Consider the following 16,019-nt stretch of genomic DNA (forward strand, 5'->3'; position numbering starts at 1 on the left):
AAGCCCTATTTTCACTGTCTTGTAGCTAAGACCCAGACCTAGAGCGCGTGCTTGCCTGCTTAAACTTTCTTCCCGGCTACACTTTTTCCCAGGCCTCTGAGCTGGCTGAGGGGTGGGCTTTATCCCTGGGACCACCCCCTCCCCCAGCCTAGCCCGCAGCTGGAAGTCTTCACTGATATCCATTCTCCTCCCTGCCCCCAACTGGGACGGGGAGGCCGACTGTCTCTCCGGTCTTTTCCAGATGTACATCTGCCAAAGACCTCCCCAGTATAGAGGATGATAAATGAGGACCAGGGAGCCGGCCTGGTGGGAAAGTGTCGTCGCCTTGGAAAGAGAGGGAAAGGGAAAGGAAGTCGGGGGGGAGGGGAAGGGCTGGAGCCAAGCGGCGGGGACGCGACGAGTCTGAACACCAGGGACCCAAGTCCGGGCTACTCGGCCAGTAACTTTGGAAGGCGTGGGTTACTGCTCCGATTCCCTCGGAATTTGGACTGTATTATATCATTTACTGCAACCTGCACAATCCACTCAGGAACTACCCTAGTGTTTGCTTCCAACCCTTACAGTGCCGGATTCCCTTTCCTTACAGTGCTATTCCCTCTCCTCCGTAAGATTGCGCTCCAAGAAGCTAGTCCCCTCCCAGGCTTCCTCTCCGCAGGCCCCTCCCAATTCTCCTATTCTTTGGCCTTGGGGGCGGAGTCGTACCTCCTCTCCTGCTCCTTTAAGAGGCGTCCGCTCCTCCCCTTTCGGAGTCGCCTACTGACGCGGGATGACAGCAACGAGTTCGGTATGTTTATGCAAATAGGCTCCCCCTGTGGGCCAATAGGGAGCGGAGGTGCCGGAACAGCGGACCAATGGGGCGGGGGCGTAGGGGCTCACCATGTAAGGAGCGGCCTCTCCATAAAAGGAAACATTGTATCTCTTTATATGGGGGGAAGGGTCGGGGGATCCCTCGCCTCCCGCGCGTGGTCCCGGCCCCCTCCACCCGCCGTCCCAGCCGCGGCCAGCAGCCTCTGCCCCCGGGGGGACGCTGACGGCCGCCGAGCGCGCCGCCGCAGCACACGGACAGGGGGCGCTCCGCGCAGCCTGGGGCAACCCGGGCCACAGGGGCAGGAAAGTGAGGGCCCAGGTCGGCCCGGGCGTGCAGGGCCCCGGGTTCGCAGCGGCGGCGGCGGCGGCACTAGCGATAGCAGCACTAGCAGCAGCGGGAGCGCCAGGTTGAACCGGGAAGCCGATGGCGGCGGTGGCGGCGACTCCGATTCCTCGCTGACTGCCCGTCCGCCCTCCTGCATTGAGCGCCATGTTACCGAGCCAAGCTGGGGCCGCGGCGGCGCTGGGCCGGGGCTCGGCCCTGGGGGGCACCCTGAACCGGACCCCGACGGGGCGGCCGGGCGGTGGAGGTGGCGGCGGCGGGACTCGCGGGGCTAACGGGGGCCGGGTCCCCGGGAACGGCGCGGGGCTCGGGCCGGGTCGCCTCGAGCGGGAGGCTGCAGCAGCAGCGACAACCACCCCGGCGCCCACTGCGGGGGCCCTCTACAGCGGCAGCGAGGGCGACTCGGAGTCGGGCGAGGAGGAGGAGCTGGGCGCGGAGCGGCGCGGCCTGAAGCGAAGCCTAAGCGAGATGGAGATCGGCATGGTGGTCGGTGGGACCGAGGCGGCGGCGGCGGCCACTGGGGGCTATGGGCCGGTGAGCGGCGCGGTGAGCGGGGCCAAGCCGGGTAAGAAGACTCGGGGCCGCGTGAAGATCAAGATGGAGTTCATCGACAACAAGCTGCGGCGCTACACGACCTTCAGCAAGAGGAAGACGGGCATCATGAAGAAGGTACGGGAACGGGAGGCTGGCCGGCCACGGGGGACCAGGAGGGTGGGGACACACTGGGGGAGCCCTGGAGGAAGGCAGAGCCGGGCGGAGGTGAGGTGCGGTGAGTCCGCAGGAGGTGTGTGGGAGGGGATGGCTGTTACCGGGGAGGGTGGAAGGGGAGGGGCCGCCAGTGAAATGTGGGGAGAGGGGCGATGCCGCGAACGTCCGGAAAAGAGGGGAAAGGAGCCAGGGGGAGTGACGGCCGCGAGAGAAGAACTGGGCCCTTGCAGAGTGAATGGGTGAGGAGTGGTCATGAGAGGCTGCACGGCTGCCCAGGAGGTGGTTAAAGATACCCCGGGGTCAATAGGTCCATTGCGATCTGGTGTTCCAGGAAGGGCGCCGGAAAACCAGGGAGCAGAAGAGAAGGTATAGAGGTGAGGAGGCTGGAGCAGTGTAACAACAGTGAGAGAGCATGTGTGGGAGGAAGGTGGGCACCACTGAAGTTGTGCGGGCTGGGAGGACAGGCAGGGCTGATGACGGAATGGGGCTTAAGAGCCCCAGGTAAGGGAGCAGGGCAGAACTGATGCTGCCCTGAGCAGCAAGTATCAAACCAAGTCTTGCCATAACCATGTGTCTTTCACGCACCCAATGGAAGTTGGCACACTCTCTGCAAGACAGACTTCAGAATCATGTCTTTCCCATAAGTGGGATTCCCATCCCTAGCGAGAATTGGTGCATGGAGTTTGGTGGAAAGACAAGGTTTGCTGAGGTACCTAGAAAATTCTCCTCATAGCCGATTATTCGATGAATAGGGGCGAGGAAAAGAGTTGTCTTGGGATATGGGATATTTGGGAAGGGATAGAAGCAGAGGAACTGGGAAACAAGAAGCTAGGACCCTGGGAACATTGGCTGCTGTTTATATCTGTTCCATATAGAAATCAGAGCTGCTTCCAAGGTGGGTTGTGGAACTTTGTTGGGAGTGAGGATGCTATCCATGGGGCCATCTTGAAGGTCCCCTTTCTGGGTTCATAGCAGGGTAGTAGCTGCTAATCTGTCCCCTATCTACCATCACTCCAGACACTTTTGTATAAAAAAAAAAGAAAAGAAAAGAAATGGTAGCATGGTATTAAAGGGCAGAAAGACAAAATGGCAACAGGTTAGCACCTGTGCAGTTTCTGAGAAGAAACATTTTAGAGCTTAGGTGGCCCTTTATTCCTAATGTCTTACGTGACTTCATCTTGGTCCTTGTGACAGTGAGGCAGGGGAGCGAGCCATCTCTCCATGAGGCCTGACACCAAGTTGTCATGAGGAGAAACTACCTGGGCCCCTCTGTATCCCCTGAGGTTATATGTTGTCATTAGTGGGCTATGACTGTTCGCTTGGGGTATGTGCAGGTCAATGGGGCTGCCTCCTAAAGAAGGAGCATAAGGTTTTTCTGCTTTCCAGCTTACCTTCGGATATCCTGATAGAACTCCCCTAGAGTCACTGGAGAGGAAGGTCATAGTGGGAGTGGGTGCTTGAGATCACTGTGTACTTCCTCTCTTTCCTACTTCCCAAGGAAGGTAGAGATAAAAAGTTTTGCTGACCTACCCATCTCCTCCCCCTACCCCAGGCCTATGAGCTGTCCACGCTGACAGGGACACAGGTGCTGTTGCTGGTGGCCAGTGAGACAGGCCATGTGTATACCTTTGCTACCCGCAAACTGCAGCCCATGATCACCAGTGAGACTGGAAAGGCACTGATTCAGACCTGCCTCAACTCGCCAGACTCTCCACCCCGCTCAGACCCCACCACAGACCAGAGAATGAGTGCCACGGGCTTTGAAGAGACAGACCTCACCTACCAGGTGTCGGAGTCCGACAGCAGTGGGGAGACCAAGGTGTGTTTGGGTCTCCTATCTAAAGGGAAGGTAGGGGAGGGATGTGACCCGCAGAGAGGGTGGGGTTCCCTTTCTCTCACCAAGGACAGGTGATGGGTGCTCACTGATGTGGAGTGGAGCAGGGTTAGTACCTCTCATCTTAGGGGACAGGTGTCCATCCTCACTATCCTGACAGGAGGCCGGCCCCTTAGATAAGCGGGCGGCCTCCGTGCCCATATAAGGCCGGCTCCGGCTCCACGCCGGCCTCCCGCCTGCAGCCCGCCTGCCTGGCAGGGCCTTTGCATTCCTCCCGCCAGCTGTCTCCCCGTGGGGGCGGAGGCGTAGCTTAGCCCTGCCCTCCTTTCAGGCCCAGTCACCGGGGAGTAGGAAGTGAGCACTCTTGGGTTCCAGGGTCCTGGGAACCCAGCACTGTCGACAGGCGGGCTGGCTGACTGGCCGAAGCCTACCTTACTAGCCAACCGCCTACCTCTTCAGGATGTCCGGGCCTGGGCATGTTAGGTTGTGTATTCCCGGCTGCTAGGGATGCCGGCCCTAGTTACGCCTCCCCCTTCCTTTTCCCGGTAAGGAGAGGGGGCGGAGCTTCCTCAGCTCCTCTGGGGAGCTCCACCTTCCGGGTGACCCTTCACTAACTGGCCAATTGGAGGAAGCGACACTGTTTGCCTTAGCAACGCCTCCACCAATCAGGGGCTTTAATCTCGGCTGCTTAGCAAACATCCCTTGCTGACCCACCTCCAGTATTTGAGCCCCCTCTATTCCCTGGGCTTGGTTCTCAGCTCCTGGTTTCCTCTTTTCCCCTCTAAGAACAAAGGTTCCCTGAGAGGAAAGTCAGTGCTGTAGACTTCTCTGTTAGTGGCATTTCATCAGTAATAATATTCAAACTCTTAGCAGTAGGGTTCATTTATTCCCAGGAAATTTTGCTGGATGAATAAATTCCTTTGGTATTTTAAATGTTAAGTATTTAGCATAAAGAGCTTCATTGCCAACCCCCTAAGATCTCTCTCAAACTCTAAGGTCCCTGAAAAACTCTCAGTCCCTTTATCAGCAAAATCTGAGCTAAAAGGATTCTTTTAAAGAGTAGCCCAGCTGCCTCATGTTCACAGAAGAGGAAAACTGAGGCTCAGAAAGAGTAATTTTAACAGGGTCACACAGATGGTCATTGCCAGAGCACCCCAGATATATTGATTCCCAAGCCAATGTGGTTGCCACAGTCCATTTGGGCAGAGAACTCAGAAAATTATGATGATGGTATCTTCGTTATCCTAAGAGCAGCAAATACTTACTGCTCTTTTTGTGTGTCAGGCACTGTTCTAAGTGCTTAATGTCCGTTAATCTATTTATTCTTCACAAAACTATGGGGTAGGTATTGTTCTTTTTTTACAGACAGGAAATGAGCTCAGCAGCTCAATAACTTGCCCAAGGGCCAGACAGTAGGTAAATGGTGGAGCTGAATTTGAGTTTGAACCCAAACACCCTGGTTCCAGTCTGGGCTGTCAGTCCACACTAAGCATCTGCAAGGGCAGGGTCTGGTAAGGCTCACTGCTCCATCTCTACTCTGGGTATAGGACTCATTGAAACCGGCGTTCACAGTCACCAACCTGCCAGGTACCACCTCTACCATCCAAACGGCGCCCAGCACCTCTACCACCATGCAAGTCAGCAGCGGCCCCTCTTTCCCCATCACCAACTACCTGGCACCAGTGTCTGCTAGTGTCAGCCCCAGTGCTGTCAGCAGTGCCAATGGAACTGTGCTGAAGAGTACAGGCAGTGGCCCTGTCTCCTCTGGAGGCCTCATGCAGCTGCCTACCAGCTTCACCCTTATGCCTGGTGAGTCACAAGGGGCAAATTGAGCATGTGAAGAGTGGGTTTAGGGCTGGCACAGGGAGAACCTCTTTTCCTGCTCAGAAGGATGGTGAACAGGGCCAGAGCCTAAGAAAATCCTCTTATGTCCCATTGGCAGGCATGCCCCTCCCCACTGGGACCCCTACTATCTTTGTCAGTAAGTTTTAACCATATGCTCTGGCCTTGTCTAACCAGCCCAGCCCTGTTCTCTCTCTCCCCCACCTCCCCTATTGCCACGGAGGCAGTAAATATTCTGCTACTTTTCTATCTTGACTGGAGAGCAGATCATGTCTTTGATGGGTCAATGCCAGCTCCCCGAAGAGGGCAGAGGCAAGTCCTTGGGTGGGAGGAGAAGGGGAAAGTAAGAACAGAGTGTAGAGCCCCTGGAGACAAAATTCAGGACAGGAAGGGCTTCTTTGGCTCCCAGGAAAGATAGCAATGGGAGTTGGGAAGCAATGTGCCAGACCTTGGGCATGGGGATGTTTGAGGGTGTTTGCGGCTGGGTGGGACAGAGTACAAGTAAGTCTCTCTGTCTCATAGGTGGGGCAGTGGCGCAGCAGGTCCCAGTGCAGGCCATTCAGGTGCACCAGGCCCCACAGCAAGCGTCTCCCTCTCGCGACAGCAGCACAGACCTCACGCAGACCTCCTCCAGCGGGACAGGTATAGCTCAAAGCTCTGTCACCTCCCTGCCCTGCCTCCTTCTTGGGGCTTAGCAACAGGTGCCCAGCAGTATTCCTCCCATAACTAAGGTCAGAGAATTTCTTAATGTGGAGACTGAGGTTTTTGACTTAACCCTTATCCTAATCCTTATGAGAAAGTCAGGTGAGGATGGCTAGGTTTTGAATCTTACCCTGCAGTAGGGCTGTGGATTCTAGGAAGAAATTGGGGACCGTTGAAGCCACCCTCCTCATTCAGATGAGAAGCCTGAGGCCCAGAAAGAAGTTACTTGCCTGCCTAAAGACACACATTTGGTTAATTACCAGGAAGGATTTATAGAGCAGTTGTCTCCTTGTGGGAGGCTGTCCTAGGTTTTGAGTAGATATAATTTTTCTCAGTGTCTCTGCTCATTTTAGAAATGATGAGACACTTTTAAAATAAAATTACTTTTAAGTTCTTGTTGTTTACAACCTTGTTATATAAAGTGTGGTCTATGGAGGACTAGTTTTACCCTGGAGCTTGACAGAAATGCAGACTCTTAAGCCTCACTCCAAACCTGCTGAATCAGAATGTGCATTTTTTAACTAGAATCCCAAGTGATAAATGCACGTAAACATTTGAGAAGTGCTTAAAAGATGAATTTTTTTAGCCACACATTTAGGAAGAGGGAGTAGGATAAAAATAAAAAATGGGATAATGGAGCTCCCTCAAAGGGGAGCAGTATCTGAGTTTCCTTAGGTTGGGTCAGTCACTTTAATCTGTTTTTCCTAGGGCCTTAGGATCTTGAAACAGAATTCAGCAGATAGACAGTCAAATAGTGTGATGTGATAGGATACAATTAGAGGCTGGTGCTGACATGTTTAAGGAAAAAGACTTTTCTTAGTTGATGACAGGGAGCAGAAGAATGAGTCTTGTCTAGCTTCTGACTGGGAAAATGGCAAGAGGGCTCTGAAGGCTTGGAGTTCCTGGGGGTGGGCTGGAGGATATTAGTAGGGACCATTGCCGATCTCCCTGACATGTGTCTGTGTTTGCCAGTGACGTTGCCTGCCACAATCATGACGTCATCTGTGCCCACAACTGTGGGCGGCCACATGATGTACCCTAGCCCCCATGCGGTGATGTATGCACCCACCTCGGGCCTGGCTGATGGCAGCCTCACCGTGCTCAATGCCTTCTCGCAGGCGCCATCCACCATGCAGGTGTCCCACAGCCAGGTCCAGGAGCAAGGTGAGTTGATGGGCAAGGCTGAGGAAAGGAGGATCATTGCTTCCTTTACACACGTACACATACATGTTCAAATGCCCCCTACCCAGATATATACACTCACACACGTAAACAAACTAGGATACTCATACATATATCTACACATGCATACACGGATGCTTTACACACACTCCAGTACCCATGCTTGTCCAGTTGGAAACAATTGGACACTCGCTCTAGGATACATATTTCTGAGACTTAGCCAGTCATTTGTGCATTTATCAGCACTCCTCCAATAACAGGAAGTTTCTCTTGAGTAAGCAATTTGAGTATCTATCTAATGTGGTTTTCCAATTCAGGTGGTGTCCCCCAGGTGTTCCTGACAGCACCTTCTGGGACAGTGCAGATCCCTGTTTCTGCAGTTCAGCTTCATCAGGTAGGTGGTGACCCCTTTCACCCCCATCCCAGCCAGCCACTTTTTTATCTTGACCTGGGGGGATTCCCAAGTTGGTTAAAGCTAAGATCTCTAGTCAGGAGGCCTATCCGTTTTCCTGGTCAGACCTGTGGTGGGCAATCAGGCAAGGAGGAGTAGCTTGAATTGGCTGATCTGTTCCTGCCATCTCTTCCTTACATACCTCCTTCCCTCCAGATGGCTGTGATAGGGCAGCAGGCCGGGAGCAGCAGCAACCTCACCGAGTTACAGGTGGTGAACCTGGATACCGCCCACAGCACCAAGAGTGACTGATCCGCCCCGCCGCCCTGGACAGAAGGCCCAAGGGATGGCACCACTTATTTATTGTTGCCTTTTCACGTTTTCTTTACACACACGTTGATGGGCCGTAGGAGGGAGGAGGGGAGGAGCAGTGGGCAGCCATAGGACTGAGCCCTCTCACTCCAGCCAAAGAAATGGGCCAGCCTGCCCTCCACCCCATCCTCCCTCACCCTCCCTTCCTTCTAGCTCCACCTCCCATTTCTGTTGATGGTGGGGCTGTCCTCCCTCCTCAGACTCCCCTTGCCAGCTTGGCTCCATGTTTGCCATGAGTATTAGCTTACCCAATGGGACCGTGCCCCACCTTCCCACAACATGTCTCTGTGGGACTAGGCAGTGTCCCCTCCTCCCGAGGAAGCAGTTGGGGTCCTCTGCCCAGCCTCCTTGCTGACTGTATGTCAGCACTGTGTCTGCCACAGGCTGGGTGAAAAGAGCCCTCCTCTTGCCCTTCAGGGAGCCAGTTGGGTAGATGGGGCATCTTCCCTCACGCTGCCGCCCGCTGCCCCTACAGCTCCTGAGTAGCTGGGCCTGTGCATGGAGCAGGTTTCTGGGGCCACCTGCCCTGCCTTGCCACTCACCTTGGAACTCCAGGGGCACCTGGGTTGGAGGGAACCACCAGTGTTCCCTCTCCCTGTCTTCCCCCCTCTCCTCCCAGCTGCTTTACTCAAAGTTGATTTTGAACTTTTTATTTGAGGAGACGAAGTGAAAACAAATCTATAAATATATATTTTTAAAATATTTAACTTTTTTTTATGGCGTTTTTCTCGTCCCCCTCCCTGCCCATGCTCCCCTTCCCTGGGGAGCCCTGGGGCTCCCCGGAACTGGCTGGGCCTTTGGGGACAGAGCCACCCCATGAGCTCTGGGCCCACCAGTGTGTAGGGGAGATTCTGGGATTGCCCGGTCCTGGGTTGTTTCCAGGAGAAAACCGGGGGAGGGGCCCTCAGGCCACGCCCCAGTGAGGTGGGGAGGGTGACCCACAGCTCTGGGCCTCTTTTTGCCCTTTAGGGCTGTTGCTAGGGAGAGGGAAGAGGGAGACCAAATGTGGGGGTGGGAGTGGGAGGGTGTCAGGTAGAGGAAACTGACTTCATTTGTGCCACACACATGGGCATTGCAGCCTTGTGCTCCCCCAGGCCTGCAGCTGCCTGGGGCCCAAGTTGCCGTGAGCAGGGTGGGGTCTGGGAGGGGGTAAGAGGCAGGAATGGGGGTCAGAAGAAATGGGAACAGCTCTTGGGCTGAGTGCAGCGATAGGGGAGCCAGAAATGGGCAGCTCTCCCAGGGAGTGAGCAGCTACTGTAACTTTTTAAAATTAAGACAAAAAGCCTTGAAGAAAATGACTTTATTTTTCTAAGTGTAACCTCAGTATTTATGTAATTTGTACAGGGGCTGTGCCCCACCCACCTCTGCCCTCTTTGGGGTAGACCTTTAGGGTGGGCCAACATAGGGGGAGGGTCTTTTACCCTGTGTCAGAGCCCACCTTCACCACTGATATCCAGAAAGGAAGCTTTTTCAGAACAGGGCAGCAGTTGGAGTAGTTTTATTAACCCTGTGACTGCCTTCAGTAGGAACAAGCCTGCTTCTCTGAATAGGTGAAGGGGTGGGGGAAGATTTTACGCACAGCCTAATTATCAAGGGGTGATTTGCCGACATGTTTGAGAACCCCCTAACCTCTAACCCCCATTACTGTCTTGTCCCAACTTGGGGTGCCAAGATGGAAGTCACCTTACTGGGCTTTCTCCTGGAGACAACTGGGGCTTATGGGCGGCTTACAGGCTGGGGCAAGGCAAATCAGGGGCCAGAGAGTAGGGGGGGCTTGGGACTCAGGTCTGTAACTGCCCAGCCCTTTTCTCTGCTCTTGTTTCACTCTACCCTCACTCACTCACTTCCCATTCCCTGACCCAGGGGAGGAGACCTTGATGAATTCCTCCTCTCCTTCCCACAAAAGACAGACCCAGTGAGTGAATCAGGCAAAGTGCTTATAATGTGTGTTGTGTGAGCGTGGCCTTGGGAGAACATGTATGCATCAGGGATGAGGTGGCATTTATATGTGCAACTCTTGGTGTTTCCCTTCCTTGGTGGCTCTGGGGTATGTATGTGTGTGTGCGTATCTGAGTGAATGTGTGTGTGTGAATGTGGGGTGTGTATGTTGGTGGTTTCTACTTCGCCTGGGATGCTGACCCAGGAATAGTGGACATGGTCACAGTCCTATGTACAGAGCTTTCTTTTGTATTAAAAAAAAAAAATACTCTTTCAATAAATGTATCATTTTTGTGCACAGACTGTGGGGTCTTTGCCTGTTTTTCCATATAGGGAGGAAGAGAAAGAAGTATGAGCAATCAAATCCCAAGTTGCTGCTCTGAGAAGCTAGTCTGGCTACTTGATGAAAACAACGGCAATGCTAACGGGTGCTTTGGGCTGTTGAAGTTTGTACGATTTAATTTAAGGAATTTTCTGTGGGGCTGGGGACTTTATCATTGTATATGGCTTTGTTAGGTGCTTAGGTCAACATGGATAAGCGATTTTAATCAACGCAAAGTGACTCAACCAATCCAAAGCATCGCTGAGGGGTCTGGGAAACTCACGGCCACGCGACCCAGTGAAAATTCAAGGATAGCCATAGGGTGGGAGTATAGCTTACTAGGTTTCAGGAGTACAAGGAAGATAGACCCAGGCAAGCGAGGGGGAGCTTCAAAGTAGACTGTAGATAAAAGGGCTGCCTCCCGCTGCAAAGACCGGAGCAACGCGACGGCGGTTTCAAACTCCGCCTGCGGCGCGCCCCTCACGCAGGGGCCCGTGGGTACTACGCATGCTCCATTTGCGCACCGTTCTGCCGCGCCTGACTGTGGGCTGCGCTGGGACCCGTAGATGCTCGGCGGGGCGTGCGCTCGCCGTGTGACCCGGAAGGGAGCTGCTGAGGAGGCGGGGCCGGGACGGCGGGACTGGCTGCTGAGTCCCTGCGAGGGCCAAGCCGGGCGGTGGGAGGTGAGAGGAGAGTTTTATGCCAACCCGATACCTGCCCCGTCCTCTCCCCTGTCCCTTATCCACCTTCTGTGGGGCTGACGACGGGAGCCAAGTCTTGTTCCCTGAGATTCGCTCGGTCCTGTCAGCGTGGACGGCGCTCCCTCATCCTCTACCCGCCCCAGAAACCCGTTTCCACTGCGGTTTTGGCCTGTGGTATCGCCCCTGCCGGTGTGCAGTCTTGGGCCTGACCTTGCTGCCTACGCCTACCTGTTGTCTCATCCCCGTGTCCATACCTCACCTCCACATTTCAGTTCATTGCTCTTGGTCTAGGCCCATGCTAGTTAGCTTCCCTCCTTCCTCCCCCACCTCCACCCCCACTCCCGATTTATGCCTATCCGATTGTTCTACTTCACCCTGCTCATCACTTGTTCATCTCCACATCACTGATTACCTCCCAATCTTGCCATCAAGCCTGCCTCCCCATGGAAGTCCACATCCTATATTTTCCCTCCTCTTCAAGCCTTATTTCTGTTCTCATCTTTTATCCCTGTACCCCAAGTGACCCCTGTCCTGATCACCATTTCTTCATCTGGGTTTACTTTCCATTCTTATTCTCACCATTTCCTGCTGCCCCACACTGCTTTATATCACACATAGGTCTTCCTGATCACTAATATAGCCATCACCCCATTTCCCTTTATAATATTCTTCCGGCTTAATGTGCCAATTATTTGAGGACTGCCCCCTCCACCATCCAAAAATAATATTAGGTTATGTTTTCTGCGTACTCATTATGAGCCCCCTATGTTTTGCATATGTGATCTTAAGTTTTTACAACTTCAGGAGTTGGGTATGAATATTATTACTATCTTGCAGAGGAGGAAACTGAGACTCAAAAGCTAAGTAACGTCCAAACCTATGCACATAGTAAGTCAAAGAGCCATAATTGAAAGTCACATTTATCTGACTCTGAAATCTGCACTATGTTGCCTCTGTAATACCTCCATCTCCTGACCTCATTCCCTTCTCTTCAATTCCATGATTTTCACCATCTGTTTTTACCTTAGACCCTACGTAGCATAAGTGCAGGATGGGACATAGTGTTCTTATCCCATAATTTTTTCTGGCCCTTAGGCCCCTCCCCTTTTCATGATACTCTCAAAACGCTTTTCTCATCCAGTCATCCGGATGTGGGGGGCCCACAGCCCAGCCTCCTTTCATCTCTATTCTGTCTATCTGCCATTACCCACCCCTTTATTTCCACATTCCATCTTTACCCTGTCATTTATACCCCTGTCTTGCCTCTCCCTCATGCTGATGTTCCCCACTTGGCCCCACTGTTTCATATGCTGCTGTCCTTCCTGCTCATCCATGGCACTCTTCTGAGTCCTGATCTGTATCCCTCAGAAACTCTGCTATTCTGTCCAGACGGTCTTGCTTAATGGTCAGCTCTTTTTGTTACCATGCCTATTCTTCTCATCTTTCTCAAACCTCTTCCATTTCTTAAACCTTTCATTTCATCCTCACGCTGTTTTCACATCATTCTTCTTATAAATCTCAAAGTATGTTCAAGTTATTTATTTCATCTTATTCTTGGGCTTTCTGTTCAACCTCTAAATTCCATCATGCAACCTACGAATCACCACCCACCCTATCTATGTCTTAAGAGTCCACCTCACATGTAGCCTTTTTGCTTTCTCATACTGCCTTTATCTTTCTCGTTGTGTGTCCCAGGAGGTCAAGATGGTGGGGGAACGGCACACTGGGGACCTCATGGTGCCCTTGGGGCCCCGGCTGCAGGCATATCCTGAAGAACTTATTCGACAGCGTCCTGGGCATGATGGACGTCCTGAATACCTGATCCGATGGAGTGTCCTGAAGTGCGGGGAAGTGGGTAAAGTGGGTGTAGAAGAGGGCAAGGCAGAGCACATTCTCATGTGGCTGTCAGCCCCCGAGGTCTATGCTAACTGCCCTATGCTGTTAGGTGAGCGGGCACTATCTAAGGGACCTCAGCATGAACCAGCTGGGTGTTCAGGAAGTTTTCCCCGAGATCCGGGAGGCCTGGATGATGTGGCATTGGGCGAGATGGAGGCTGATGTACGGGCGCTGGTGCGCAGGGCTGCCAGGCAGCTGGACGAAGGTGGGACCTCAAGCCTCACAGCCACTGTGCTCCACACCATCCACGTGCTCAGTGCCTATGCCAGCATCGGGCCCCTCACCGGGGTCTTCAGGGAAACAGGAGCCCTGGACCTGCTCATGCACATGTTGTGCAACCCTGAGCCTCAGATCCGTCGGAGTGCGGGCAAGATGCTGCAGGCTCTGGCAGCCCACGATGCTGGTAAGAGACAGCTGGAGAGGAAAAAATGGGACCACAAGGAGTAAGAACAGAAAGAGGAGGGATTTGCCAAGTCTGTAAGAACACCTGATGTTTGGGAATATCAATTCAATGCAAAGCAAAGCTATAGGTAATAAGCTATAACAGGGGCAGAAACAGGATAAAATGATAGTACATGGTTTATCTGTCCATTTTCAGTGCAGTGGTAGAGAAGAGAATGGGGTAGCTTTATGTTTTTAAACTGTGGATTGAGATTCATTTGGTTGATTGTGAAATCATTTTGGTGGGTTATAACCAAAATTTTTTAAAAATCTAAAATATCAGTACATAGCACTTAATAGGTCAGTTTTGTAGCATGAAATATATGTTTCAGTTATATACATGTGTGTACATTTGTGTCAGGTTACCATATAAAATGTATACCTTACTGTGAGTCTGTCACAAGGAAGTTTGAAAGCCTCTAGGGTAGGGGATAGAGAGTATAGGAGAGTATAGGCAGGGGCAAAGTATTGGGTATTGAGAAGAAAATATGGATTGGGTGTGGATTACAGGGAGTCGGGCTCATGTCCTTCTGTCACTGAGCCAGCAAGATGGCATCGAGCAGCACATGGATTTTGACAGCCGCTATACTTTACTGGAGCTGTTTGCAGAGACCACATCTTCTGAGGAACACTGTATGGCCTTTGAGGGCATTCATCTGCCTCAGGTACTTTGGCAGCTGTGGGGGAAATGCTATGTATAAGGCCTAAAGCATCATTTTGAAATTGTGGTTCAGGACTGTGCATCAGCACCAGAGCCACCTGGGAAGCTTGTTAGAATGAAGGTTCATGCGCCACTTCTCACTCAGAACTTCTGAGATAAGAATCTAGGAATCTGTTTTAAGACACTCCTTGTGTGTTTCTTATATAAATCACAATTTGAGAATGACAGGTATGGGGATGAGGCCTTCATATTTTTCTATAGAGGATGATGAGGGGAAAAGAGAGAGACTGAAGCTGGGAGCAGATGAACCTACACCATGGACTGTGTCCTACAGGTCCCAGGAAAGCTACTTTTCTCCCTGGTGAAACGCTACCTATGTGTCACTTCCCTGCTGGATCAGCTGAATAACAGTCCAGAGCCAGGGGCTGGAGACCGAGGCTCCCTGTCCCCAATGGAGGAATTTGGCCGGGAAAAAAGCCGGGGGCCACGGGAACTGGAGTTCAGCATGGCTGTGGGCAACCTCATCTCAGAGCTGGTGCGAAGCATGGGCTGGGCCCGGAACCTCCGCGAAGAGCGGGGCACATCGCCTCCGCGGCCATCTCGGTCCATCTTTCAGCCCTGCATTTCAGGCCCCAGCCTTTTACTACCCACCATTGTTGCCACCCCCAGAAAGCAAGGGCGGGCCTTCCGCCAGCGTTCTGAATTTTCTAGCCGTAGTGGCTACGGCGAATATGTACAGCAGACACTGGTACCAGGCACGCACGTGCGGATGCTGGATGATTATGAGGAGATCAGTGCTGGGGATGAGGGCGAGTTCCGGCAGAGCAACAACGGTGTGCCCCCTGTGCAGGTGAGTGAGTGTGCGGTGGGGGGACACTCGTGGATCTTTTTGGGTTGCACATAGCTGGGGCTTCCATTCAGGGGCCTCTGGCAGGCAACCCAAGGAGAAAACCCTTGAGGAAACTGGAATGGTTCAAGGGAAGATCAGCAATGGATGCGGTGGGAGGGGGCATTTGGAAGGCTGAGAAAATCTAGAGGGAGTGGGTAGGCTGTGAGGTTTCAGGAGAGACACCCAGAAAGCAGAACTAATATATGGAGAGACCCTCCCCTTCCACTTTCCTTCCCACTTGTGGAGTTGGCTGGGAGGGAGTATAGGAGCAGAAGCTATTAGTTAGGAAGAGGTGAAAGGCAAGCCCTACCATGATAGCGGAAGGGAGCCTTTTAGGGGTTTCCCCAAGCCTAGCCAGGTGTGCATCTGAGGGCTGTATGCTGCAGGTCTGGGCCCAGCATGTCCTCTCAAGCCTGCACAACCCAGGGCTCAGAGAGTGAGCATGTTCTGTTTTTCCCTCTTTCTTCCTCCTTCCATACAAGGTCTTCTGGCAGTCGACGGGCCGCACCTACTGGGTGCACTGGCACATGCTTGAGATCCTGGGCCCTGAGGAAGCTGCTGAGGATGTAGCTTCAGCAGCTGTAGAGAAGAAGACAGGGACCACTATGTTGGGCACAGGTGAGCCCTGAAGGGGACATTGATAGCATGTCTCTGAACAGAGGAGTAGGGCAGACCAATAGTGGCTTAGATGAAGCCACTCCTGACTGGGAGCTGCCCCAGAGATTCAGAAATCTACTCTATTCTTGGTGGATGATGAGATCCTATGCCTATATTCTCAGCACTTCCGTCCTGGGACTGGAAGCCTGTGGATGGGCTCTACTCTTTGCCATACCTCCAACCTGAGCCTCAGAAGAATGAGAAATTGGGATACCTGACTCAGGCTGAGTGGTGGGAGCTGCTCTTTTTCATCAAGAAGTTGGACATATGTGACCAGCAGCCAATTTTTCAGAATCTTCGGGAGAACCTGGATGAGGTATTATAGGCCTGAGA

General features: G+C 52.8%; 2 protein-coding genes across 3 annotated transcripts in view; both read left to right on the top strand.

The window, feature by feature from the left end:
• Positions 1-910: 910 nt before the first annotated feature.
• Positions 911-10,421, top strand: SRF (serum response factor). Its single transcript, XM_016128679.2, has 7 exons — positions 911-1,819; positions 3,411-3,677; positions 5,240-5,501; positions 6,057-6,176; positions 7,209-7,400; positions 7,736-7,812; positions 8,026-10,421. Exons 1-7 carry the CDS (start codon positions 1,298-1,300, stop codon positions 8,119-8,121), a joined length of 1,536 nt encoding a protein of 511 aa, XP_015984165.1. The 5' UTR covers positions 911-1,297; the 3' UTR covers positions 8,122-10,421.
• A 580-nt stretch (positions 10,422-11,001) lies between these two features.
• CUL9 (cullin 9) overlaps positions 11,002-16,019 on the top strand; it is a 36,907-nt gene continuing 31,889 nt past the window's right edge. For both annotated transcript variants that reach the window (XM_016128678.2, XM_036218313.1), the window contains exons 1-6: positions 11,002-11,124; positions 12,838-13,441; positions 13,990-14,144; positions 14,475-14,990; positions 15,512-15,647; positions 15,809-16,002. In XM_016128678.2, coding sequence (XP_015984164.2) covers positions 11,008-11,124; positions 12,838-13,441; positions 13,990-14,144; positions 14,475-14,990; positions 15,512-15,647; positions 15,809-16,002 — 1,722 coding nt within the window. In that variant the 5' untranslated portion in view covers positions 11,002-11,007. The remainder of the gene's footprint in view (positions 11,125-12,837; positions 13,442-13,989; positions 14,145-14,474; positions 14,991-15,511; positions 15,648-15,808; positions 16,003-16,019) is intronic.

Source organism: Rousettus aegyptiacus, unplaced genomic scaffold, assembly GCF_014176215.1.
Source record: "Rousettus aegyptiacus isolate mRouAeg1 unplaced genomic scaffold, mRouAeg1.p scaffold_m13_p_1, whole genome shotgun sequence".
Lineage (NCBI taxonomy): Eukaryota > Metazoa > Chordata > Mammalia > Chiroptera > Pteropodidae > Rousettus > Rousettus aegyptiacus.